The following is a 26,221-nucleotide window of genomic DNA, read 5'->3' as shown; positions in this document are numbered from 1 at the left end:
CTATTACCTTCACTGAAATCCAACCCATCCTTATCTTACCAATAGGGCTAATATTTTACATACAGTCTATGACACATAGCAAGCTTTCTATATAAAAATCCTTCTTATTCAAAGTAATTTACATGAGAATAACTTATCAAACAGTTATCTGGGCTATCGATTAGATAAAGAATTGCATTTATGGATCTCTCCCCTTGATAATTAGCTACAGCCCTTTGCTTTGATTACTGTTCTCAGTACATCATGGTGTTTACTGAACACTTGGAATGAAATGTAGAATTTGGATCAACCAAGATATATTTGTAAAATATCAAACCACTTTCATTGATTAATAATGAGTAGATATTTGAAAGAAAATATAACCATAAAAATTTCTTTCTAAAATGGATTTCCCCTTGCATAAAGCTTGCATTTCATCAAGATACTGATTTGCCAGATAAGTCCAGTGAAAAGAGAAGCATTAAGAGACTTGAGGGGATTCAAGAAGGGTGGAAGGGGGAAGTCGCTCTCTCCGACAAATGCCTATCACTAGTGAAAGAAGCCAATCTGAAAAGGCTCCACGCTATATGATTCCAACTCTATGACATTCTGGAAAAGGCAAAACTATAGACAGTAAGATATCAGTGGCTGCCAGGGGTTAGGGGGTGAGGAGGCATGAAAAGGAGCACAAAGGATTGTTAGGGCAGTGAAATGAGTCCATATGATACTGTAATGGTGAACACATACATTAGCCCAAACTCAGAAAGTACAAGCAAGAGTGGCCCCTACTGTAAACTCTGAACTTTGGGTGATGATGTGTCAATGTAGGGTTCATCAGCAATAACACATGTACCACTCTGGTGGGGAAGGTTGGTAATGGGGAAGGCTGTGCATGTGTGGGGGGCAGGGGGTATATGGGAAATCTCTTGTACCTTCCTCTCAATTTTGTTGTGAACCTAAACTGCTCTAAAATAGACTTCAGTCTATTTTAAAAAATTAAAGCATAAAGTCTATTAAAAAAAATAAGGCACCAATCAGTGTAGCATGGGGTAAATTTAATGTTGAAAGCATATGCTGCTATAAGAACACACACACAGAGAAAAACAATGCCAGTAACTTAGCTCCCAAAGGAAAAAGCCACCTTCCCTTTATTTTATTTTCTACGTAAGTATCTTAGCACTACTACAATGCATGCATTTAAGGTCAGATAATGCTCCACTCCAAAATGCCACTAAAAGTTTAATAACCCTGTGGCCTTTTTCTCTATGAGGACAGGTTAAGTGGTTCTTTGCACAGGAATACGCATAACTCTCCCACCACCTTCCCTTGTTTATTATCTCACAAAAGTGCAGCACTCATGAGTCATAAACTCTGTGACACGAGAGAATTCGCCCTGAGGGACACGACTTTATGTGCCGTAAAGTATGAGTTACTGCATTTTTCTAAAGGGGTTCCAGCTGCCACTTCACAGAAATACTGCCCTGCTGAGCATTTTCCCAGGAGCGCTCGGTTTCCCATAAACCCCGTGGCAGGCAGTCAAGTTACATTTTCTTCTTTTCAACTCAAAACCACAGAAACTGTATGTAGGGTACAAGCTGATAAGGAGGAAAACAGGATCTCTGGTTTGCGTTGCAAACCATCCTCAGTGTCCTGGGGTCATAGCTGGTGTGACAGAGCAGTCATTCATTCTGGCGCTAATCTTCTAGCAATCGGGCCTCTCACCCAAAGATCACCTGAGCTTCCCGAAGTGACCAGCCAGATACAGAATCTGCTTCAGTTCCCACCACAAAAATCTAGGGCATAGGTCTCATTTCCTGTGTTTCCACTTCTCTCTTCCTATATTCCAGGACACCGACAGCGACAACGGGTAACATGTAGATGGAGGAGATTACAGAATTTGAACCACGTGGATCCCATGCTTGGTTTACCTGCAGCCCTGACTTCCCTACTGTTATTCCCAGACGAGAAGTCATTCATTGGGATCTGCCAAAGATAATACAATTCTGCTGTTGTGACATCATGTTTATTTAGAAAGAGGGAGGAATATCAACAATCAAGGTCACAAAATTTCTCCTGGAACACAGCCAGTCCCAGTTGGTCGAAGTGATTACCACATGGCACAAGCAGCCCCCCAACTCAGAAAATAAACAACAGAACAGAAAACATAATGAAAAAAATCATGGTGAAGTTTCTGACGAAAATCCCAAGTACTGCATACCTAGTGTTTTGTTTTGTTTTTATTAAGCAGCTCCAGTATATGACCAGAGACAAATAAGCACTTTGTGTTGAAACAATAGCAGAGCTTATAGTTTTAGGCAAGAGTAAAGATGAAAACAATTAGAGACACCAATGTGCTTGTGGTAGTAAGTCCCTGACTTTTCAGCATAATTAATCACAAGCATCAGTTCAATGTTTCATATTTTCTCTGCTGTATCTCAAATCATCACATAAGAAGGAAATAAGGATATGAATCCCTTCAGCTATTTAATTAAAAAAAAACTGACATTTAAGAAAGCCAAAAACAGGTAGTTATATATACAGAAATATAAAATTATGTCCCCAACAAAAAAATTCTCCAACCCCAATTATGAGTAATGATTTCTTTGATTATTTGTGCACTGGTAGGGGGCATGGCCTGCAAGGATCGGCCCACAGTGGGAGCGCCGCTCACCCCAGTCAGCCGAGCAGCGCTCCCCACTGTGGGAGCACACTGACCACCAGGGGAGGCTCCTGCATTAAGTATCTGCCCCCTGGTGGTCACTGCATGTCATAGTGACTTGTCAACCAGTCGTTCTGGTCATTGCACCGTTCGGTTGCTGGGCTTTTATTATATAGGATAGACTTTAGATAACCACAAGGCACATTAATAAAAATGTAAAGAAGTAGCAAATCGAGGCCCGTGTCAGTTCCTTGAAAAGCAAACTGTCCTCAGTTCCAACAAATCTTCCTGATTTACAGCTGCATGAATAGATCCATACACTGTGCTCCAAACACACTCTCACCTAAGACCCTTACATTACACCACACTGCGCATACCAAGCCCCTTAGGGTCCTCCCATGTGGACAAACCCCCTCCATCCCCTGTACCGTAATGTGAATCCCTCTCTCCTCCTTCAGGAATGCTTTCTGGTATTTATTACAGTGCGCCTCACATTTGTGTTAAGTACATAGCTGCACCACCTTTCCAGTGAAAATGCACTTTCCTGAAGGGCGGAAAGCACAATCTGGTACCCCGTTGCCTCCCTCTGGCGCCCCACCTTCATTACCTGTGGTTTAAGCTCTCCGAAGGCTGCCAGGCCCCTCCCCCTCCCACAGAGCCCCAGCCCCCAGTCCTCTGAAGGAGAACTCATTAGTGAGCACTTGAACTCTTCTGCTCCATCCAGACGGCTGATTACATCATTATATATTAATCTCCCACTGGGTCTTATCAATGTATCTCCTAAATAAGATACTATAAATAGTATACTATTAGAGTTGGATTATGAACTTTTGAGAAAAAACAAGCATCTCGATGTCTTCCAATATTATTTTTCCAAGTATGATGTGGCATCTTATTCAAACAGTAGCATCTTATATACAGAGCTGCAGATTAATATTAATAATTACACAGCTGAGAAAGAGGCTCAGAAAGAACTAAGAGTCGGTCTCTCACTTAGGCTAAGAGAGCCGGCCCATCAGTTGGTCCAGGCACCTGAAAAGCACCTACCCTTCTGGCCATAGAAGCATGCTTCATCTTTGAAAGCTAATGTATCCGAGGCTGCGGTTGGCAGCCTACGTGGTTTTGCCCACTACAGAAAAATACCTTAAAGCTTGATCACCATCAGAACATTTTCATTCCAAGTTTAAAAAAAAATCTAAAAAGTCCTTTTCTCTCTCTTTCTATCCAAATTGGAAATATATTAATCCCCAACAAGATGACATTTAAGTTGTTAAATATGCAGAGCAAGAAAAAAAATTGATGATATTTAAGAAAGCCAAGAACATGTAGTTAGATATGCAGAAATAGAAAAATACTTCTTTAAGACACACGTTGTCAGAATTCTATAGAAAATTTCCTCTATTTCCAATATTAACAGCAAAGAGGGGAACCCCAATAATCCCTTTTGCAAACAAGCCATGTGGAATAAGGATTAATGACAAAAGGCTTGTTTACACACAACTACTGTATATTCCAAAAGACCAAGGATACTTCAAGAACGCAAAATCAAACGCGGCTGGGAAAAGGCTGAAAACAGTTAATGGTCAGGGTCCTGGGAATTGTTGCTAATTCTGAAAATACTTTACTTACAGTTCTTTCTAGTCTTTCCACTTTTGAAATCAATTTTTAAGCAGATTCTCAAGGATGTTTCTTTTCTTTTAAATAAAAGTGCAAGCAGTTATGTAATATTAATAAAACGACACTAAATATGTAAGAAGTCAGTCAGTAGCATTCATCTTAGTCCATTTACAGCTCTGCAAGAGAGATGAGCTACACATCTGCACAAGGTTCTTGTCCAAAATAATGCTGACCTTGGAGGAGGCAGGATCAAGCACTGCATTCCAGAGGGATCCAGGAACCCGTGAGCAGATCTGATCATCGAGGAAGTGAAGTGATAGGTACATGGGGCATTAGGCTATTCTTGCTAATTGGTATATATGGCTTGGAATTTTGAATTAAAAAGAATAAAAAGTAAAGAGTCAAGACAATGTTTATGTACTTTCATGATGCTCAAAATTAAAGTAAAAAAACCCCACACAAAACAACAGCAAACTATCCCAGCTGAAACAGAGTCAAATTTCTAAATTTACACTACAGGCAGAAAAAAAAAATTAATGCAGAAACAACCAAAATCCAAATTGTATATACACATGGCAGTTGGCACGAATGAACATTTACATGAAACAAAAACTCAAAAATCCTGCAGCGACATGATATAGAGGTAGCCTAAACCAGGGGTCATTTCCTTTGAAAGCTTTTACAGACCGATTTCTTTTTCAAAAAACATATTCAAGAGGAGAATAAAGAAAACATATAATAATTGAGGGTTTACTATGCGCCAGAATCACTGCAAATGTTTCATGTTAGTCATGTCACCCTCTATCAGTGGGCAAGCGCTCCGTTTCACAGAAGACGAGACAGATGGAGGTGAAGCTTGGTGAAAGTAGGACCCATGTCTGAGCACTCCAGGAGCCCATTAAGGATAGGTTTTATTTTTTAAAATATTTTTTTATTGTTTAAAATATTACATATATTAGTACATGTATCTCCTTTTTCCCCCCATTGACCTTCCCCCAGCCTCCCTTAGCCCCTGTCGCATGCCCTCATGCCACCCCCCCCAGTGTCTTGTGTCCATTGGTGTGCTTATATGCATGCATACAAGTCCTTTGGTTGATCTCTTTCCCTCCCTCCCCAACACTCCCCAGTCTTCCCGCTGTAATTTGACAGTCTGTTCGGTAGTTTATTGCCTCTGTATCTATCTTTTTATTCATCAGGTTATAATATTCTTTATTTCTCCATAAGGGAGCGAGATGTGGCATTTTTTCTTTCATTGCCTGGCTTATTTCACTTAACATAATGCTCTCCAGGTCCATCCATGCTGCTGCAAATGGTAAGAATTCCTTCTTTTTTACCGCAGCGTAGTATTCCATTGTGTAGATGTACCACAGTTTTCTAATCCACTCATCTGCCGATGGGCATTTAGGCTGTTTCCAAATCTTAGCTATGGTGAACTGTGCTGCTATGAACATAAGGGTGCATATATCCTTTCTGATTGGTGTTTCTAGTTTCATGGGATATATTCCTAGAGGTGGGATTATTGGGTCAAATGGGAGCTCCATTTTTAGTTTTTTGAGGAAACTCCATACTGTTCTCCACAGTGGCTGCACCAGTCTGCATTCCCACCAGCAGTGCACGAGGGTTCCTTTTTCTCCGCATCCTCACCAACACTTGTCGTTTGTTGATTTGTTGATGATTGCCATTCTGACAGGTGTGAGATGGTACCGCATTGTCATTTTGATTTGCATCTCTCAGATAATTAGTGACTTTGAGCATGTTTTCATATGTCTCTTGGCCTTCCTTCTGTCTGCTTTCGAAAATTCTATTTAGGTCCGTTGCCCATTTTTTTTTATTAGATCATTTATCTTTCTTTAAGGATAGGTTTTAAAACAAAACAAAGTCTGTGTCTGGATTAAAATGACAAACTTCCTTCTTTAAAATTTTCTGGAATGCAAAGAAAAAATCCTATCAAACTGTTTCCAATGTAAATTCTTTTCATCTCGAGGGCTACTGGAAATGGAATGACTAACTTGATTGAGAAAGAGAAGCAGAAACCAACCGAAAACATTCTCTGATTACAATGCAATGAGGTGCTGAGAGGCAGTGAGCAGCTGATGAAACACGACCATAATAGTAATAACGGGACGTGTGAGCAGTGCTGGGCTTGCTCAAGGAGGGCCTAAAGCTAGGACGGAAAATGCTGCACTCGGGCATTAGCTGATTTCCCAAGAATCTGACCCAAGTTTGTTCCTCATGTTGTATATAAATGTACATGTATATACATACATTTATACCTACACTTGGAAAACACTGTCCAAGAACCTGGTTTAGTATCACTCTTATTCCGAAGGACTGAGTGTAAAAACAAATTGGCGGGGAGAAGGGGTGTCACCCAAATAAATAGGACAGAACACAAATGTGAAAACACAAACAGATGGGCACACCTATAGCCTAGATTCTCAATCTCTGTTAATGTATACGCATTTTCTTATATTTCTAAATAAAGTGCCGGTTATAAAAGTATAGTATGACTGCAAATCTGTAATAATTGAGAATGCATTTAGGGATGAGATCAATAATAACAGGAAGAAATGTTAAATCAAACAGTAATTTGATTAAATGATTACTGTGTAAAAAAGTAAGTCCAAACTGGTTTTATCTCATTTAGCTCTAAATATTGTGATTTGTGCAATTCCTATTTTTATATAGATCATTAGTGCATAAAGTAGATCTGCTCTCATATTAGGTAGCTGAATACCTCAATTCGAAAATTGTTTCACCTAACAGGAATTTTTGAATCTTTCCCAAACCACAATGTTTATGTGCCTGTAATTTGTCACTTTTAAGCCTCCCACGGTGGATGGTAGACACAGCAACATCACAATGGCCGAGGGTGTGGCTTCTGCCACAGCCCTGGGTGGACAGCATGCCCTCGAAATTGGTTAGGTTAAAAGATCCCATGTGTCCTTTGTTTTTTTAAGTGATTTTTAACTCCATTATTACTGTGGATTGAAAATAAGCTTGAGGAACAATTCTTATCTGGGAACCCCAGATTCGGTTATGTATTTTAGAGTAGAAAGTTGGGCAAAGGAAATGGCTTTGTTCAACTCATCAAAGGGGCAGTTTTTGTTTTCTTCCGACGCTGGTAAGCTTTGTCTGGTGATCCTGTTCATTTATAGACATAGACAACTGTTCATTTAGAGCAAGAAGGTTAAAGAAACAGAAAACACATACTGTTTGCTGTGGAAAAGAAAACACTTAGGAAAAAAGAGTATGCCCATCATCTGAGAGAAGGGATGATAAACAAGCCACATTCACTTGTTTCTTTCCCAGCTGGAAATCTCTGCCAGCGCTTGAGGCTTAACCTGTTCAAAAGTCCCTCCAGAGAGCTGTTCCCCCGTGTGTTAGCAGAGCCATGGACACCTGCTCCAAGCCCCTACCTCACCCAAGGGTGCTCTGAAGGTTAGGAATAAAGAGGGTGGCAGAGCCTGTGTTTTAAGTTCTGCCCTTAAACACACACACACACACACACACACACACACACACACACACACACAACAATGCTGGGGCTCAAACAACTTCTCGTTTAATTTGACAGTTTTTAACTTGTACGACACACACTTGACTCCCCTAAACCTGTGTGTTCCTATCCAAAAGGGAGGTCTAGGATTGGCGAGGCAGCTCTCCGGATTGCTCAGGTGTCAAAGAGCAAAGGCTGGACATGAAGGGAGGTCTGTCTGATAGCAAAGGCCATGTTCCCCTTCCCTGCACTTGACCCCCGGGCTCCCTTATCACAGCAACTGGTACACCATGAGGTGGACAAGCAGGATGCTCTCTCACATCCCTTTTCTCACTAACATCTTGAGGTTTGAATTCCTTTCTCTCCCCAATCTAACCTATCCTTGAATTCAGGCCAATACTTCTAAAAGTGTCTTGACCAGATAAAAACAAGTTCACAGCTCTTTTTTTTCCTTTTTATTAAATGTATTGGGGTGACACTGGTTAATAAGATTATATAGGTTTCAAGTGTACATTCTATAATACACATCTGTATATTGTATTGTGGGCCCACCACCCAAAGTCAAATCTCCCTGTCACCAAATACTTGACCCCCTTTACCCTTCACTACTCCCCACCCCCTTCCCTCTGGTAGCCACCATACTATTGTCTGTGTCTATGAGTTTTTGTTTATTTGTCTTGTTTGCTCATTTGTTGCTTTCAGCTTTAAATCCCACATATGAGTGACATCATAGGGTTCTTGACTTTTTCTGACTAATTGTTTCAGGTAGAAAAAGGGATGCTGGGTCATATGGTACCTCTATTCTTAATTTTTTGGGGACCTCCATACTGTTTTCTATAGCAGCTGTAGCAGTTTACATTCCCAGCAGCAGTGAATTAAGGGTTTCTTTTCTTCACAGCCTCTCCAACCCTTGATATCACTTGTCTTGTTGATAATGGCCATTCTAATAGGTGTGAGGTGGTATCGCATTGTAGTTTGGATTTGCATTTCCCTAACAGCTAGTGAAGTTGAGCATCTTTTCACAGATCTGTTGGCATTTGTATGCCTTCTTGGGAGAAGTGTCTGTTCAGGTCCTCTGCCCATTTTTTAACTGTTGTTGCTGAGTGTATGAGTTCTTTATATATTTTGGGTACTAACCCCTTATCGGAGCTCTTTCTTATCTCCAGAATCAGACGCAAACCCCCAGATTTATAATCAAGACCCTCTGCTTTACAGACTCATTCCACCTTTGCATTTTCTAAATCCTCTTTTCAACTTATCTAGTTGTGTATGTATATAAGCTCCTCATGAGCCATGAGTGGTGTCTCCCCACCATTCAGCAACACGTGACACAAAATACTCTCCTAAATGCACTCAATAAATATTTTCTAAATTTGTTTGAATTACATTTGGGAAAAAACAAGATTCTTTAGATGAAGAATCAAAATACATTTCCTTTTTTTTTTTTCTTTTCTCATCCCAAAGCTCTTGGTTTAAATAAAACTGTTTGTCTTTTAGAAAAGGAAAAAAAATCTCATTTCATTCAAAAGGACAGACAATAAAAGCTAAAGATTCTCATTTCCCCTCCACCCCCCTAGGTTTTAATATGCTTCAATGGACTATTATCCTAGTTTTATTCTATTTATAAGACTGCTAGTTCCTTAGACCAATGTTTGGGTACTATAGCATTCATTAAGGCAAGTGGCCACTTTAGGCTGTTAAATGATGAATAATTTATATCGTTATTTTCAAGTTGTTTTCATGATGGCAGCACTTTCTGCATCTCGTATGGAACAGAAAAAAGGAGCTGTTTTCTATTAAAGGACCCCAGAGGAGAATAATAATTGAGGGAATGTCTGTTGTGGTCTTCTGTTATTGCACACAAACTACCCCAAAACTTAGTGGCTTCAAACGATGAAATGTTTCTTAGAGTACACAATTTCGGTGGGTTAGAAATCTGGAAGTGGCTTCATTGAGGGATCTGGGCTCTCACAAGGATGCAGGTTAAGACCTGGGCCACAGTCACGTGAAGCCTTGACTAGGCTACAGGGTCCACTTCCAATTGGTTCGCTCACATGCCTGTCAAGCTGGTACTGGCTGATGATAGGAGGCCGCTCCTCGCCACATGTGCACCTCCCCAGTGCCCTGGGATGCCCTCGTGACAGGCGGCTGGCTCCCACCACAGCAAGAGTTATGCAAGGTGGAAGCCATGTGTCTTTTCTGAATTAGCCTCAAAAGTCACACACAACATCATTTCTGAAATATCTCATTGATTATACATGTCAGCCCCACACAGTGTGAAAGGAGACTACACGTAGATATGAATACGGGGAGGGAGGTAAGGATTGTTGGGAGCCACCTTGAAAGCTAGCAACTACATAATAATGTACAATTTCTCACAGTTCTGTGGGTTGACCGGGCAATTCTTCTTCCCCTGGTGCTGTCAGCCAGAGCACTACAAGGAAGGCTGCAAGGTCCCACCGGGCCCTGCCCAGGTGGCTGGTGCGGGCAGCTGGCTGGGAGCTCAGGTAGGGCTATGGATGGGAGGCTCCATTCTCTTCCATCTGGGCTTCTCTGCATGGCTGCCTGCCTTTCCAGAGCATGAAGAGAAACTTCTAGAACTTTTTAAGGCTTAGACCCAGAACTGAACCAGTGTCACCTCAACTCCATCCTACTGGTTAAAGCAAGTCTCGGGTTCAACCAAGAGGGTAGCTGCTGAAGGCATAATTCATCAACAGCCCACGATGGAACCTATTACCACAGGGTCACATAAAGAACAATCTAGGGCTTGCTTAATACTCTTAGAAAGCATACTTAGTGATTATTTAGCACTAGAGGCACGAAATTCATGCACGGGCAGGGTCCCTAACAGCTGCTGGCTGGGACATGCCCCCCCCCCCCCGCCCCCCACCGCCTGCCACTGCTGTCTGCTGGGGCCTCCCTTCCCACAATTGGCTGGCCAGCCCCGCCCCTGGTTCTGGGGTTCTGGTCGAACTCCCGGTCAAGGGGACAATTTGCATATTAGGCTTTCAGTATATAGAATATTTAACTGAATATTTAGTCATGTACATGTTTATCACTCTACTATTGAGTGTATATCATAGCACTTACATCTTAAGTAGGTAAACATAAACTGAGGGCAAATCTGGACTATGGGCCAACATTCCCCCAACTCTCGCCTAAAAATCTGTTTAGAATTCCATCAGTGGGAAGAAATAGTCCCTGCAAAAGGAAGCCATGGCTCCATTTGAGGGGCGGCTCTCTCAGGGCCCATTCTGCTGCAATCCCCAGGCCAACAAGGCCATCCACAAGCACTTTCTAAATGAATGACTACTAGTATGTGCTGGGTCAGAGCTGTTTCAGATAAAATGCTTTCTTAGACATGACCTCCAGAAACAGTTATTCTCAGCGACACCTTGGGTCTGTAATCCTTTTGCCCGCAGAAACCATGATAAGTCCTAGTGTAGCTCCAGTTGCCATAATAAATTACCACACACTGGGTGGCTTAAGCAACAGAAATTTATTTTCTTCTAATCCTGGAGGAAAAAGTCTGAGATCACGGAGCCAGCATGACCAGGTTCTGGTGAGAGCTCTCTTCCTGGCTTGCAGGTAGATGGCCGCCTTCTCCTGTGTCCTCACATTAACTCATTGTGTGAGCAGGGAGACAGAAGACAGAGCAAATTCTCTGAAAGTCTGATACCCCTTTTTATAAGGGGCACTAATCCCATCATAAGGGCCCCACCTTCATGACCTCGCCTAGCCCAAAGGCTCCACCTCCAAATACCACCATGTTAGAGGTTAGGGTTTCAATATAAGAACTGGGCATGGGAGGTGGGGGAGAGGGGTCACAAGCATTCGGTCCATAGCAGTCTTCAATATATATTTGATAAATATATACAAAAGACAGTTCTCAAATGGTGCTGACTGTGCTAATATAAAAGAGAAAAATACAAAGAAAGGCAAATATCTGAATGAGACTGGGCAGAAGTATACCTTATTACTGGGGGGAAAAGTGGAGGGAAAATACAAAGTACCTGGAATTTGGAGGATTTGGAGTAAAATGCAGATTAAACAAATACTCCATTTAAACCCTAAGTTTGGAACTGTCTTCTCAATAAAACTTTATATGGGTTTGTAACCAGGAAGAAAGGTAAAACACTCGATTTTTCTCCCTAATTTTGACCTTGACTCATGATTGTACAAGAGAAATCAGAGGGCCAAATTGACAACATTCATAAAAATAACAGCAAGAAACACAAATTGAGAGGAACACGATGCTGCAAAGATAGACTAGATAATTCATCAAAATAATATTTGACACATCATATCAAGTTAAGCATCAACAGATACAATGTGCAGCTTATATGGGCAATCCTTTGAAAAAACAAATTTAACAGTGAGTTACACTGGTTAGTAAAAGGTCAAAATGAGGTCACAGTCATGAGTTCAGTTGGTTTCTTTTGTCCTAGGTCCACAGGCTACTAACAGCTGCCTTTCTGACTCAGCCAGCTGTCTCTAAAACAGAGGCACTGAATGAGCATGTAGAGAAAAAATCTACTCATCACTATTGGGAGGAAAATAATCAGTAAGTGAGTAGCACTGTAAATGGTAATAAATAGTCATAGTTTCTGTACATTTTTTTAAAAAAGGAATGTGCAAATGATAGATGACAGAGTAAGTTGAAAATATCTTCATGGTGCAAAAATGCTCATCAGTCTGGAATTCTGTATCCAATTAAACCATTGTTCAATAAAAATTAGTTCAAAATGACTACTAGTGAGTGCTGGGTCAGAGCTAAATTTCAGATAAAATGCAACTTCTAGAAATAACTAAGATGACAGACATCAAAAACAGAAGAGGAATAAAAATAAATAATATAGGAATAAAGATGCTTTGGTGAAAGAATTGGTTGTAAATAATGAATCCAGTTAAAGACAAAACTTATAACTATCTCTTGGGAATTTATGCCAAGAGAACAGATTATAATATTACAACACTGAAAATATGAAAGTAATATTAATTTTAAAAACCTGTATGAAGAAGAGGTAGGAAATTTGTGCATCTTATCTGTGGCTTTCCTAATAGGGAGTCAATCAATACTGTCTAAAATAAAACATGGAGTTAAAAAAAAAAAGAATAAAAGAACATAAACATTTTCCAATAACACACATAAAATTCAATCTTATAAACAAAAACTATTCATTATTTCTAATTATAAAAGAAAAATATCAGAATACCTATAGTGTGGGAAGTGGGAGGAAGACCCTAACATATCAATAAGGAATGTTCTAGGTAGTTCAGGATGCACCATTCAACAAAAAATGTCAAACACTGTTTAAAAGTTCTGAGTAAAAATCTATTCCCTCCCCTTCCCCTCACACATACTTTCCCCAAAGCTGGTTAAAATAAGGAGGCACCATACATGTCCTCGGCGACCCACTCTCCAACCTATAACGCTTTTCTAACACACTGTGTGTTTCTAAGCTCACTGTGTTGGACTGTGGCCATCTTTTTATGTTCCCCATGCCATCTTCATCCACTTTCTGGCAAAATCTCCCCCTCTCCCCACACCATGTGGCTCAGGTCTAGCTGTCAAACAGGCCACACCCCCACCTGGCCAACACAGGCCAGTCCCAGTACTGATGCCAAAAGTAGATAGATGTGTGACCCAAGGCAAGGCCAACCAGAATCCCTCCTTGGGATGATAATGCACATAATGCAGTTGGGAAGCCCAGCGCGATGGCAGCCTCCCAGAGCTCCTGGCTGCCACCTTGCCTGGCCTCCTCGAGAAAGCTCATCTCTGCAGGAGGTGAACGAATGTAAGGGTGCAAGGACAAGCAGAAAACAGACCCCAATAGAGAAATCCCAGGCAGCACTGAGTCTCAGTTCTAACATCTGAGGAACCAGCTTCTGGATGTCTTCATTAAAATTCTCTAAGCTACCCCCATCCCAAGATCCTTCCCATCTGCGGTACGAGCTATTCTCCATGTGTAAGATGTTGAGTGAGCTTCCTTCATCTGGCAAACACAAGCTGGCTAATCAACCCACTATTTCCCCCTCTTTTCCAAGACTCAGCCAATCACTTATCCACTGGATCCCATTTCTCCCTAGATGCCTGAGCCTAGTTTTCTTTTGATGGACAGCCACCCTTCCCACAGTTTGGTTTAAGCTTCCTTTAACTTAAGTTTCTTCCCTTTAAAAAAACAAAGCCTTTCCCCTTTCCTTGAACTGCCCTCAAACGCTTGGTTTCTAGGTCTTCACTATCCCTTCATGCATTCTTCCTGTCACCTACAGCAATTGGACTTCTATTCCACTGAAATTGCTATCCCAAAGATCAACAACCACTGACCTTGTATTTGCCAAATAAGAAGAATATATTGCTATAAAACACACATATCCTAGAATAGGCAAAGTGTCTAGTGAATGGGGAGTAACATGCCTGGGACTCCAGGTATTTTAAACTGAATTAATAAGGAAGGAGCACCTGTACAATAACAGCAAGGAGACGAGGAAGAATTGCACAAGGGATAGAGATCCCGATGGAGGAAGACCTCTTAACTAGGCAAAGTCAAGTCCACAAAGCTAAGTGCAGACAGAGAACAGTGCTTTCAGTAAGCTGCCCTTTTTAATAATAATAGTAATAAAAAAAGAATATTCTATTTTGCAAGAAGGATGAATCAGGAAGAATGAAAATGTTAATCAATAGAAGATGGGCGGCAAATGATGTTTCTGAGCATAACTTTTTACAGTTTCAATGTTTTAACACTGTAAACATTTTCCATTTTCAAAATGAATAAGGAGGGAAAAACTGAACACAAGCAGAAATAAAGGAACTAAAATGTATCAAGTTGGTAATATAAATAAACGTAATTCTAGTCACTTTTACACACAATACTTTGAGCACCTGTAGTGAGATACACTAAAGATAAAAGGATGTACCGAGATATCTTACATTTTACTCAGTTGGTTTATTAGTGGCCGGAGTATGACATACTTTTTAAAAACATTTATGCACATGGGAGAGTAAATCACCAGGAACAAAGATTTTTCACTGCAAGAGATAAAATGCAAATATATAATGTCAAAAACAATACAGGCAGGTGGTCCGGCGTGGCCGCCGGCGGGACTTACCTCCTGGCAGTACTGCAGGATGCCCTCCTTGGTGCCGATGCAGGTCTTGGTCCCCGATGGATCTGACTCCCACTTCCCATTCTGCACATTCATGTGCATGTTCAGTTTGCCACAAAACATGGCGACCTGGGGTTCTGCAAGCAGGCCGGCATTGCCATCAGTGGGCACCTGGAAAAATAGGTTTGGGTTAGTTATGGCAACCCATAGTTCTGGGGGAGACGCTGGGGAACGTGGGACTAGGCAACCAGAGTGAGAAGAGTTCTATTCTTGCCAATTCTCCATCATGAATTAGCCCCGCCTTCAGCATGCCTTGAAGTTAACTATGATGCATGCTACATACATCTCCAACCTCCTGTAATACGGCGCTTTTTTCTTTTACAGTAAGTGGAGAAATCAGTAATATTGAGAGGAAAGTATTCATTGAAAAGTTTACATATTTGTTTCTACATTTTCCCCTGGCAGATCTTGTGGTGCCTCCTGAAAGGCTCTGACAATAAAATATGATTTTTCCCCCTGAAATTAATATACCCACTCTAGAGGAAACCGTATTCTCACAATGCCTCCACCTGGCTCACACAGAACAATGCCAAGACCTGCATGATGGCCAGGCCTGGGGGGTCACCTTGTGTCTCAGCTCTTAGAGCTGAAGGCACAATGGTAGTGTGCACTATTAGTTAGCAAAATGACTCCATTGTAATTTAAAAAAAAATATCTGTTTATTATTGATTTCAGAGAGGGAGAGAAAGATAGGAACATCAATGATGAGAGAGAATCATTGATTGGCTGCCTCCTGCACACCTCACACTGGGAATCGAGCCCAAGACCCGGGCATGTGCCCTGACCAGGAATTGAACAGTGACCTCCTGGTTCATAGGTTGACGCTCAAACACTGAGCCATGCTGGCCATGCCCCATCATAATTTTTTGAACAGAAAAACTACTTTTTTTTTTACCATGCCCAAATGTAACTGAGTATGTTGGCCCTTCACCCGTTGTTTTTTCCCCCTGGAACATTTCCTTGTTAACACTGCCTCAGCTCTTGAGTATGTTAAGGATGCTGGTCCCATCCTCCTAACCACAGTGCAAGCAGGCACAGGTCTCCCTCGGAGCCCAGCACAGCGCCCACCTGCTGTGCAGTGAGCTCTGATGGGCCTCAGGTATTCTTGCCACAGGCACGATACCATTTCAGGAAAAGAACTTTGAAAAAGGTCCCTTCTGTATTCCCAACCCTTCTGCCCAGAGGTATTCCCTTCATGTAAATATTTTTAAAAGGGAAAAGGGAAGTACTGGAAAATATCTGTACTACCTCACTTCATAGGTTTGGTATCTTAAAAGGAAAAACAATCAGCCAGAGATGAAAATTAACCCCCCAGGAGAGAAAGACTTATTCGAAACCAAGGAATCACAACACACGTTTAGTGTAATAAGTCTTCCCTTGTTAACGCCAGCTGCTGAGGACAGGTGTGACATCCAGGGCGGGAAGGGGGTACCTTCCAACAGAAGCCGTTCATGTGGCAAAGAGCTGGGTGATTCTACAATAACTTGTATCACTTCTACAAATTGTTCACGGGAAGAAAAAAAAAATCATAAAATTGCACTGGAAGATTTCAGTTTTAAAAAATAAACACCACCAACACCACCAAAAAAAAACACACACACAAAATAACAAAACGACTTCCTGACATTTCTTCCCACAGAAATGTAAAAATAGATCGCACATCTGTCCACGCTGGTCATCTTCATATGTTTTTTTTTGTGCAACCTCAACAGGGGATTTACTTCCTTTAAAAAAATCTGGCACCAGACCCAGCTGAGATTCATTCCTGACCAGCGTGCAAAAACTCTGGGCAAAATCTCTGAAACCATATTCCAGGTAACATTTTTTTCCATTTCTACTTCCACTCCGTGAATCATATTTAATTAACAAAACTTTGCTCCTCCATTGCCAGATGGAACAATCAGTGAGGCCACAGAATCAGATTGTCAGCAGGAATCGCTGGGACCCCTCAAGTTCCCAGTTTGGGTCTCTTGACACCTCCTACAATTTCCAAGCCGGAAACGGAGAGGCTCATTCTCCAATGGGTGCAAAGAAGCAGCCTGAGCAGAATGCTCTACACACTGACATTTCAACAGCTTTCCTGAGGGAGTGAGAGGGAATCCAATGCCTTGATCCTAAAAATCAGAATACAAATTTTGTCAAAAAGTTTTAAAAATATTTTCTTTATTGATTTCAGAGAGGAAGGGTGAGGGAGAGAAAGAAAAACATCAATGATGAGAGAGAATCATTGATCGGCTGCCTCCTGCACACCCCCCACTGGGGATCGAGCCCGCAACCCGGGCATGTGCCCTGAGCTGGAATTGAACCGTGACCTCCTGGTTCATAGGTTGATACTCAACCACTGAGCCATGCCAGGTGGGCCAAATTTTGTCAATTTTATTGAAATAAGTAGTAAGATAATAACATTACAAGAAAGTCAAATAACAACCAGATACCAACAGGTAAGGCCCTAAATTAGATGCTATGGAGGATATGAAATATATTCATAATATATGTAAATATGTAAAATTGATTTATTTGTATATAAACTATGAGGCTTACCCTTAAGGAATTTATAATCCAGTAATGGAATCATCACTGTATTCCCCCTGGAGATTTTATTCTGCTCAAACTCATTCCTGTCCCAAAGATTTCCAATCTTAGCAGAATCTTGGAACCTTACTCTAACTAAACAGAGCATAATGATCTTTTATGACAACTGGCAATTATTTCGTTGAATGAATCCCCCTCTCTACCTCAGATTCTCCACAATCTGTTCACTCTAGTTCCTACCTCCTTGTCAATACAAATGCTCTTCATTCCATAGCCTCCCCTCAAGAACACGGAAGTGCCAATTGCTCTCCCGGTGGTGGCCAGCCTCCGAGGAGGCCCCAGTGATGCCTGCCTCCTGGTATTCACATTTCCATCCCATAATGCATCAGGGTTTGTCTGTGCAACAAATAGAATATAGCAAAAACGAGGTGTGTTTTCCAAGGCAAGGTCATATAAGGCACCTCCCTTCTTCCTTGCTCTCTGGGGTCCCCCGCTGTGGGGGTGAGCTGTCATGCTGGGAGGACACGGAAGTAGCCCCGTGGAGAGGCCCATGTGATGGGAACCAAGGTCTCCAGTCCACAGCAAAGCGAGGGAGCTTGGAAATCTCCCACAGTCTCAGGCAAGCCCTCTCATGACTGCAAGGGTGGCTGACACTTCTGAAAACTCAAGAAGGACAGGCAGTGAGAGCCACCTAGAAGATTCTCCCAAATTCCTGATAATAAATGGTGTTTTAAACCACTAAGTTTGAGGTAACCTATTAGCACAGATATAAGACCTAATATGCTCCCCCTTTTCTCCAGCTCCATGATACATCCACAAACAGCCTTTGATCTCCTCTTGAAAAAAATCAAACTTGCTGCCTTCATTCTATTTAATTTCTGGAGCAAGAGGTCAGCCTTTTTTTTTTTTTTTTTTTTTCTACAAAAGACCAGAAAGTGCAGGCGTCCTCAAACTACGGCCCGCGGGCCACATGCGGGTGTTTTTGCCGTTTTGTTTTTTTACTTCAAAATAAGATATGTGCAGTGTGCATAGGAATTTGTTCATAGTTTTTTTTTAAACTATAGTCCGGCCCTCCAACGGTCTGAGGGACAGTGAACTGGCCCCCTGTTTAAAAACTTTGAGGACCCCTGAGATAGTGAATATTTTAGGTTTTGTGAGCCATACAATCTCTGTTGTGACCAAGCAAAAGCAGCCTCAGAACATATGCAAAATGAGTGTGACTATTTTTACAATAAAATGTTATTTACAAAACAGGCCATAGGCCAGACTTGGCCAGTGGGCCCACAATTTGTTAATCCCTGCTCTAGAGGAACCTCCTTCCATTTTCTTCCAATTAAATCAGCTGCTGACTTAAATAAACACCCATTGTTACCATTTTCTAACCTGCTTCGTAAACCCCCCTATAATCTGGTTTACATTCCCACCATTTAAACTGCTTTCTCCAAGGTTACACATGACTTCCTGTCTGAGAAACCAAACAGGGTCTTTCTTCGGGACCTGTCACTTTTCAACTTCTTTGCCATAAACAAATTCTTCCTTGGATGTCTGTTCCCTTGGCTTCTGTCCGAATGAAATATCCTGGCTCTTGTTACTTGGCCCTGATGATCTCATCACTAACTTGCAGACCTCCAATTCACAGCCTAGAGCTGTGGTCGGCAAACTTCGGCTCAAGAGCCACATGCGGCTCTTTGGCCCCGTGAGTGTGGCTCTTCCACAAAATACCACGGCCTGGGCGAGTCTATTTTGAAGAAGTGGCGTTAGAAGAAGTTTAAGTTTAAAAAATGTGGCTCTCAAAAGAAATTTCAATCGTTGTACTGTTGATATTTGGCTCTGTTGACTAATGAGTTTGCCGACTGCTGGAGAGGAGTCCTAAAGATTGGGCCATCGCTTCTCTTTTACCTATTTTAATGAAAAGGTCTCGGTGATCTCACTCTTTAACTTCTCGCCACAGAGAGGCAACCCTGATATATCAACAACAACAAAAATGGCAGCAGCAATATGTCTTTCTTCATTCAGTTCGTCTGAGTAGACAACACATGCTAGACACTGATATACTTTTGAAAACAAAGCAATAAACCATGGCAAGTCCTCTACCTGACAACAGGGATGACCAGCCATTCCAGTTTGCCTGGGACTGAAAAGTTGCCAGGAGGTGAGACTTTCCATGCTAAAAGTCCCTGGCAAGCTGGGACAACTGGTCACCCTACCTGACAAACACATCATTTTTCCTACTTTGACTTCTAACTTCTTTTCATTCTCTACTTTGTTATCCTTCCCTCTTCTTGACTTTGCAGTTATTTTAATGCCATCTGTATATACTAACTACCAAATGGTAATCCTTTTCATATCGCTTCAAATGAATGGATTACAGCCCTATCATACTGTAACCTCACAGAAACTCCGTTTCTTTACCATGACCCTTTCTCCTTCCTGTCCCTCCACTCCCTTCTTAATCATCAAGTCCGTAGAACATCAGATTCTGGTCAGTATCAAACTGTCTTAAGAACAAAAGTCTCAGGTCTGTTGACCACAGAAGCAAAGTTTTGGTCAAACTGAACAAACAGCTTGACTTCAGTTGTGTTTCGGCCCCAAACCCATGAAAGTTGAAAGGACCCTACGAACCACACCCTCATGAGAGCAGAGAGAACAATGCCATGGCTGACAGCAGGACCTGACACAGAGATCAACTACTCTCTGCCCTGGGCCCAACCAATCAAGAGCGCAGGACCCAGATCCTTTAGCCGCCACGATTAATGCTTTTCTCCCTATATAACCCGCCCCCTGGCAGCCATTGGGGAGCCAGGTCCTCGAGCAGTAGGTTACCTGTGACTCAGGGCTTGGCGCCATTCCCTCAACTAATCAATTTATACTTTCTTTGCTGCAGAATCTGCATTGAATTGGGCCTTGATGTTCGCAGGTGAATGGACCCCTTCAGTCCAGTAACGATATTACTAAAGAACATCTTTAACTGCCTCAAGGTCTTCATTTTTACCAATGAGAGTTCAAACCCAAACATATATGCATCAGTTCCTTTAGGGTTTTCAACAAGCTATCTAATATTAACCATAAAAAATGAATGTATAGAGGGTGATTATTAACATGCCCGATTTTCTTAAAGTGGAGATTATTTAATAGTTCAAACTTTGATTCCTCAATAGTTAGAGCAAATTATTATACTAGAAATTTAAAAATGTGTCATATGTATACATCTATGACACTTAACATGACAAAGGCCCTTCATAAATAAATGTTTAAATCACAAAAACATGATTATCAGGCAAACATTCCTTCCCAAACCAACACCATGTGCATACAATCAGATCAGAGCAATTTTCTGCGAGATTACAAACTGAACCGGAAGCTTTTCTATTCTTACTGAAGGCCACCTGTAAAGATGTCCATGTTTTAAGTAACATAACCCAGTTATGTTATTGGCTCCGTTAATTAAAAGAAAATAAATAATCCACCGGCTTCTCAGCTAAGCCATTTAAGAAACAAAGCCTGGATTCTAGGAGTAGTCCACTCTTTGGCATTCAGCCAGAAGGAAACCATCACCAGCCCAGGTGATCATACAGGAAATAATACTTAGCCATCCAAGGGCCCAAGAGGTTTAATCAAATCCCTTTTAATCATCCCGAATGATTCCTCAAAGAAATGGCTAATTGTCACACACAGAGCCCTATTTGGGACCTGTTAATATGGACACTCCTAAAACTAAAATCTTTGGGTCCTGCCCTAACCAGTTTGGCTCAGTGGGTAGAGTGTTGGCCTACGGCCTGAAAGGTCCCAGGTTCGATTCTGGTCAAGGGCATGGAGCTTGGTTGCGAGCACATCCCCAGGAGTGTGCAGGACGCAGCTGATCGATGTTTCTCTCTCATCGATGTTTCTAACTCTCTATCCCTCTCTCTTCCTCTGTAAGAAATCAATAAAATATATATATTTTTAAATAAAATAAAATATTTGGGTCCTAGTTTAAAGTTTCTTGCTGCCAGTGAAAATACATACTCTGTCAAAGTCATCTTAAAGATAATTATTTCTAACTTTTAAAAAGCATTTCCCTTTTCAGTTGAGAAGAAATCCAAAAGCTTTAATAAATGGGAAATATAACCCCTTAAATACTATTACGAGTTAATTTTGTTTTCATCTTAACACTATCTAAGGTAACGTAAGGTTACTTTGCAGAAATCTGAGACAACACCTAAAAGACTGGAACCCTGGTAGAACTGGCCAGTCATGGTCTATGCATTTCTGAGAGACCAAAGATGAAGATAATTCTTGTAACATTGAATGACTTTGCACTGACATCATGAGACCAGAGATCCTTTCCCATGGGAAAACAGTATTCCGAGACAATGAACAAAATAACGGGCTCGAACAATGGAGTGTCCACACATCGCCTCAAAACCAAGGGGCTATTTACAGAATGTTCTGAACTACAGAGATGTAAATATTGCACCCACTAATGCTGCAAAGCTCTTAAAAATAGTCCTTTGCAGCCAGAAAAAATATTTTAAGGTCACAATATATAAATAGAGTAAATACAGAAGTGAAATGGACTTGCCAAAGCAAGTTAGGCTAAAAAAGGGCTTTAAAGAGGCTCCAGGGGAAATGAAAATAAACATATAGACCGAATCTAGGCCAATCTGCAGAGACGAACTAGGAAACCTACAGATGAAATTGCTGCAATTTACAAATGCAACACCAGCTTCTCCTGCCGTCTTTCAAACTGGGTGTTCCCTTTCCCCAAAAAGTTTCTCTTTATTATCATCAAGGAGATCACAATTCCTTATAGAGCAGGCTTGGCCACATTCCTCCCCACACAGGCCCAACTAAAAGGGGAAGGGAACAAGGAGCTCTCTGTTTCCCTGGCTGCAAAGTCTCCCTTTGCAAGGAGGAGGCGCAGATCCATAGCTTACTTGCATCCGTGGGTTTATGTGATTTTAGCTTTGTAGCTAATGAAAACCACCTGGTTTCTGCATTTAAACAGACTTCTCGCTGATCTGAATAGCTGGCCTCACAGAACAGGGACTCTGGTTCTTTTTATTTTATTTAAATTTTATTTTATTGTTTAAAGTATTACAAATAGTAGTACATATGTCTCCCCCCCTCCCCCCGCCATTGACCTTACCCTGGCCTCTCCTACACGCTCCCCCCCCCCCCCCCCCCCCGCCAATGTCATGCGTCCTTTGGTTATGCTTATATGCATGCATACACGTCCTTCGGTTGATCGCTTATCTCCCTCCCCCGGCCAACCCTCCCAGCGTTCCCACTGTAGTTTGACAGTCTGTTTGATGCTTCTTTGGTTCTTTTTAATCAGTTCACAATTTCCCCAGCTTGGACTCGTGTATAGCTTCTCTTTAAAAAGCACAGTGATACTATTTCTATCACATCTGTGATTTCCTCCAATAAAGACAGTTTTCCCCTAACCTGGGCATGATTCAATTATAGCCCACAGAAATGCTGTTCAACTTCATTTTCAAGCTAATTTTCCATGTGCAATGTAATGAACTGATGAGAGAGTGAACTCTTTTCAAGAGGGACGCAAGTAAGCATCACATAAGGCTCAACATAAACACAAATTTTCATTCTGTCAAGAAAAGGTCTCTGTACAGTTTTCCTGTTAATGCCCAAAACACACACACCAAAAACACACACCAAAAACAAATCTTAAGCAGAATTAAGAACATCGGCAACTGCCCATTTTATCTCAGAGGAGAGCTCACATTAAAATGAGAACCACAGGACTGGAAGAAGCTGTAAAATCATCCCTCCCAAGTCTGGGAAGGAAAAGGCCACACAGTAATGAAGAGGCCGAGGCTGGAGGTGGATCTCTGTCAAGGGTGTGATTGACGTGACCAGGCTAACTCTGAAATTAACAAAAAATTGCAATTTTTACAAAGTTTTGCCCTCGTGTGTGTGTGTGTGTGTGTGTGTGTGTGTGTGTGTGTGTGTATTTGTGGTGAGGAAGGATGAAGAAGCTAGTCAAAGCATACAGAAACATGAAATGTAGTTACTGAAACTATACACAATTTTAATTTACTTCTGTGTAGTCAGCCAAGTTCCTCGCGTCCACTATTGGCTGCATGATTATTTCAGAGCTCAAATGAAAGGCTAAAAAAGATTTGCCACAAAAGTGAGTAAAGAGAGAAAAAAATTCCTTTCAGAGCACTAATCCATATATTTCACTCCTCGAAATTTGCCACTGTTGACCTGGCTTCAAATGACAAGTTCTCGCTCCTTGATGAATACTTGGCCTCCGCTGATATTGATAAAAGTTAATTCTTAGCCCTAGCTGGTTTGGCTCAGTGGATAAAGCGTTGACCTGCGGACTGACGGGTCCCGGGTTTGATTCCGGTCAAGGGCACATGCCTGGGTTGTGAGCTGGATCCCTATTAGGGGGCGTGCAGGAGGCAGCCAATCAATGATTCTCTCTCATCATTGATGTTTCTCTCTCTCCCTCTCCCTTCCAATCTAAAATCAATAAAAATACTTTTAAAACAAGTTAATTCTTATCTGGGGACCCACACATCGGGGCTTCCCCAGTGGCCTGGCCCACATCACAGATCTCAACCTAAGCCAGCTTGCCCTTAAAGGAGAGACCTGTCAAGGAAACCCAACATACACCAATCGCAATTCTCAAATTCAGCGCTGGCTAACTCACCTTACCCTAGAGAACAGGACCTGCTAGCTTTGTGATACAACCCCTGACCTCTTAGCCAATCATGCCACTTTCCTCCTTGCCTCTCCTAATGTTCTATAAATCTTGCTCTTGTCCCAAATCCCTGGCAACAATACTCTGCTGCTGTGAGGCACTGTACTCCCCCAACCCAGGGATTGTTTCCTCCTGAATAACAAAGTCATTATTAAATTGTTTCAGTTTTGTCATTTGATAATATCAAGTATTTCTTTCTGCTCAAAGCGTAGGTTTTCTAAAGACCCCAAACTCCTTCCATCTCATAACAAAGCTGGTAAATAATTCTTGCTGCTGATGCCCAGTAGGAAAGAGTTCTTTCAATAGAAACCCTTGTTATTCAACATCCAAGAAATTAGTTACCTACTAGGGGCCCAGTGCATGAATTTGTGCACCTTGAAAGGAACTGTTGAGCAGAGAGGCTGCGGTGGGCACAAGGGCGGGTCTTGGCCCATCCTCCGTGCCCCCGCCTGGCCCCTCCTGCCACAGCCCTGGGTCCTGTCTGCAGGCAGCCCTGCTCCCACTCGCTGATGGCACCGGCCCAGCTTGCACTGCTCGCACCACCATCAGTAGGTGAGAGTGGCAGCTGCTGCCCCGATTGCCCCCCAGGAGCAGGGGAAGGTGGAGAAGCCCTGAGGGGCAACTGGGGACAGCAGCCGCCACTCGCACCCACTGATGGTGCCAAATAGTGGGGGCCAGCACAGGGTGTCGACAGCGGGTTCGAGCAGCGGTGCCAGGTGCCAGCAGCAGGTGCGAGTGGCAGCTCTGGCGCCAGCAGTGGGTGCACCGGCAGCAGGTGTGAGCACTGGGCGGGACCACGGTGTGCGGGAGCAAATAATTTTCAGTAACCACCAGAGGCTCGCCCCGATGACAGCAACCGGTGCCCCGCCTTGGTCTGGTGCCCCCGTTCACCTGTTCCACCATCCCACCGCGGTCAACGCCTGCCATGTTCTGCGCTCTGCCGCCTGCTGCCAAGCCGCCGTGTTCTGCACGCACTCCCTGGTGGTCAGTGCATGTCATAGCAACAAGTTGTTCAGTTGTTCCGCCGTTTGTCTATTTGCACATTAGCCTGTTATTATATAGGATATGTGGGCTATACCATGTAAAATGGATCTAATGTGCTTTTATGTTGGTAACAGTCTTTCAACATCATTGATGTAGAAATGGCTTATTTGTTTCATTGTAAGTTTTACTAGCATGTTTCATATATCCACCATACAAAAACACACAATAGCATCATCTTGATACTATTTTGGTTTTCTCAATGTTGCTCTATCTCTTCAGCCTTGACCGTGTGAACGCAAAATTAGGAAAAGAGTTAAGGGCAAAAATCGAAGTGTCTCCCCAGGCCTTTCCCTTCATTATCTCCTTTGACTCTCAGAAGAACCAAGATAAATCATCTCCATATCTACTTAGATAATGAGAGAGGCTCAAAACCTGTCTAGGCTGTTACTCCAAAGCCCACGCTTGCTTTTTTCATAACAGGCCAACTGGCATTCCAGCTACTGGTTCTCATGCTTTTTATTTTTAAATCTGGAATATTATTTTTAAATTACTTTTCCCCCATCATAGCAGTATTTTACAGCTCTTTGTCACTAGCTTCTAAAGAAGATTTTTTAGAGCAAGTAAAAGGGGAAGCAAATTCACAGTTTGAATGCTTAACCTGCATTTCTTGAATTTAAATCACTAGATGTTATCATCTAGTACCTTTTGATGGATTCCTCTTTAAGAAATCTCCCCTGAAATGCAAATGCAAAACTTCTAAGTTGTTTTTTTCCTTAAATCAGAAGCAGCCAACTGAATGTACAAAAGTAGGGTCTGGGTCTGGAGTTCCCAACATTCCCATAGTTAATGCACATTCATTACCTGTTAGCTTATTTAATCTGTATTTTCCAGTTTTACAACAGTAAGCATATACCTACGTATGTATATCCCTGTATATTTACCTATTATAGAACTATCAATATAGCATGCAGTAGTGCTAATAGTAGTAATCAACACACACACACACACACACACACATTAGTTTACTGGTAGGTCAACTAGAGCAAATCTCAAATGACAGTGCTTTTGTTAA

At 41.9% G+C, this 26,221-nt stretch overlaps 1 protein-coding gene across 6 annotated transcripts in view; it reads right to left on the bottom strand.

Moving 5' to 3' along the window:
• APP (amyloid beta precursor protein) overlaps positions 1-26,221 on the bottom strand; it is a 223,589-nt gene that overhangs the window by 149,159 nt on the left and 48,209 nt on the right. For all 6 annotated transcript variants that reach the window (XM_079766781.1, XM_079766782.1, XM_079766777.1 and 3 more), the window contains exon 2: positions 14,865-15,032. In XM_079766781.1, the coding sequence (XP_079622907.1) occupies positions 14,865-15,032 (168 nt within the window). The remainder of the gene's footprint in view (positions 1-14,864; positions 15,033-26,221) is intronic.

Source organism: Cnephaeus nilssonii, assembly GCF_951640355.1.
Source record: "Cnephaeus nilssonii genome assembly, chromosome: 3".
Taxonomy (NCBI): Eukaryota; Metazoa; Chordata; class Mammalia; order Chiroptera; family Vespertilionidae; genus Cnephaeus; species Cnephaeus nilssonii.
This window is presented reverse-complemented; position numbering and strand designations above follow the sequence as displayed.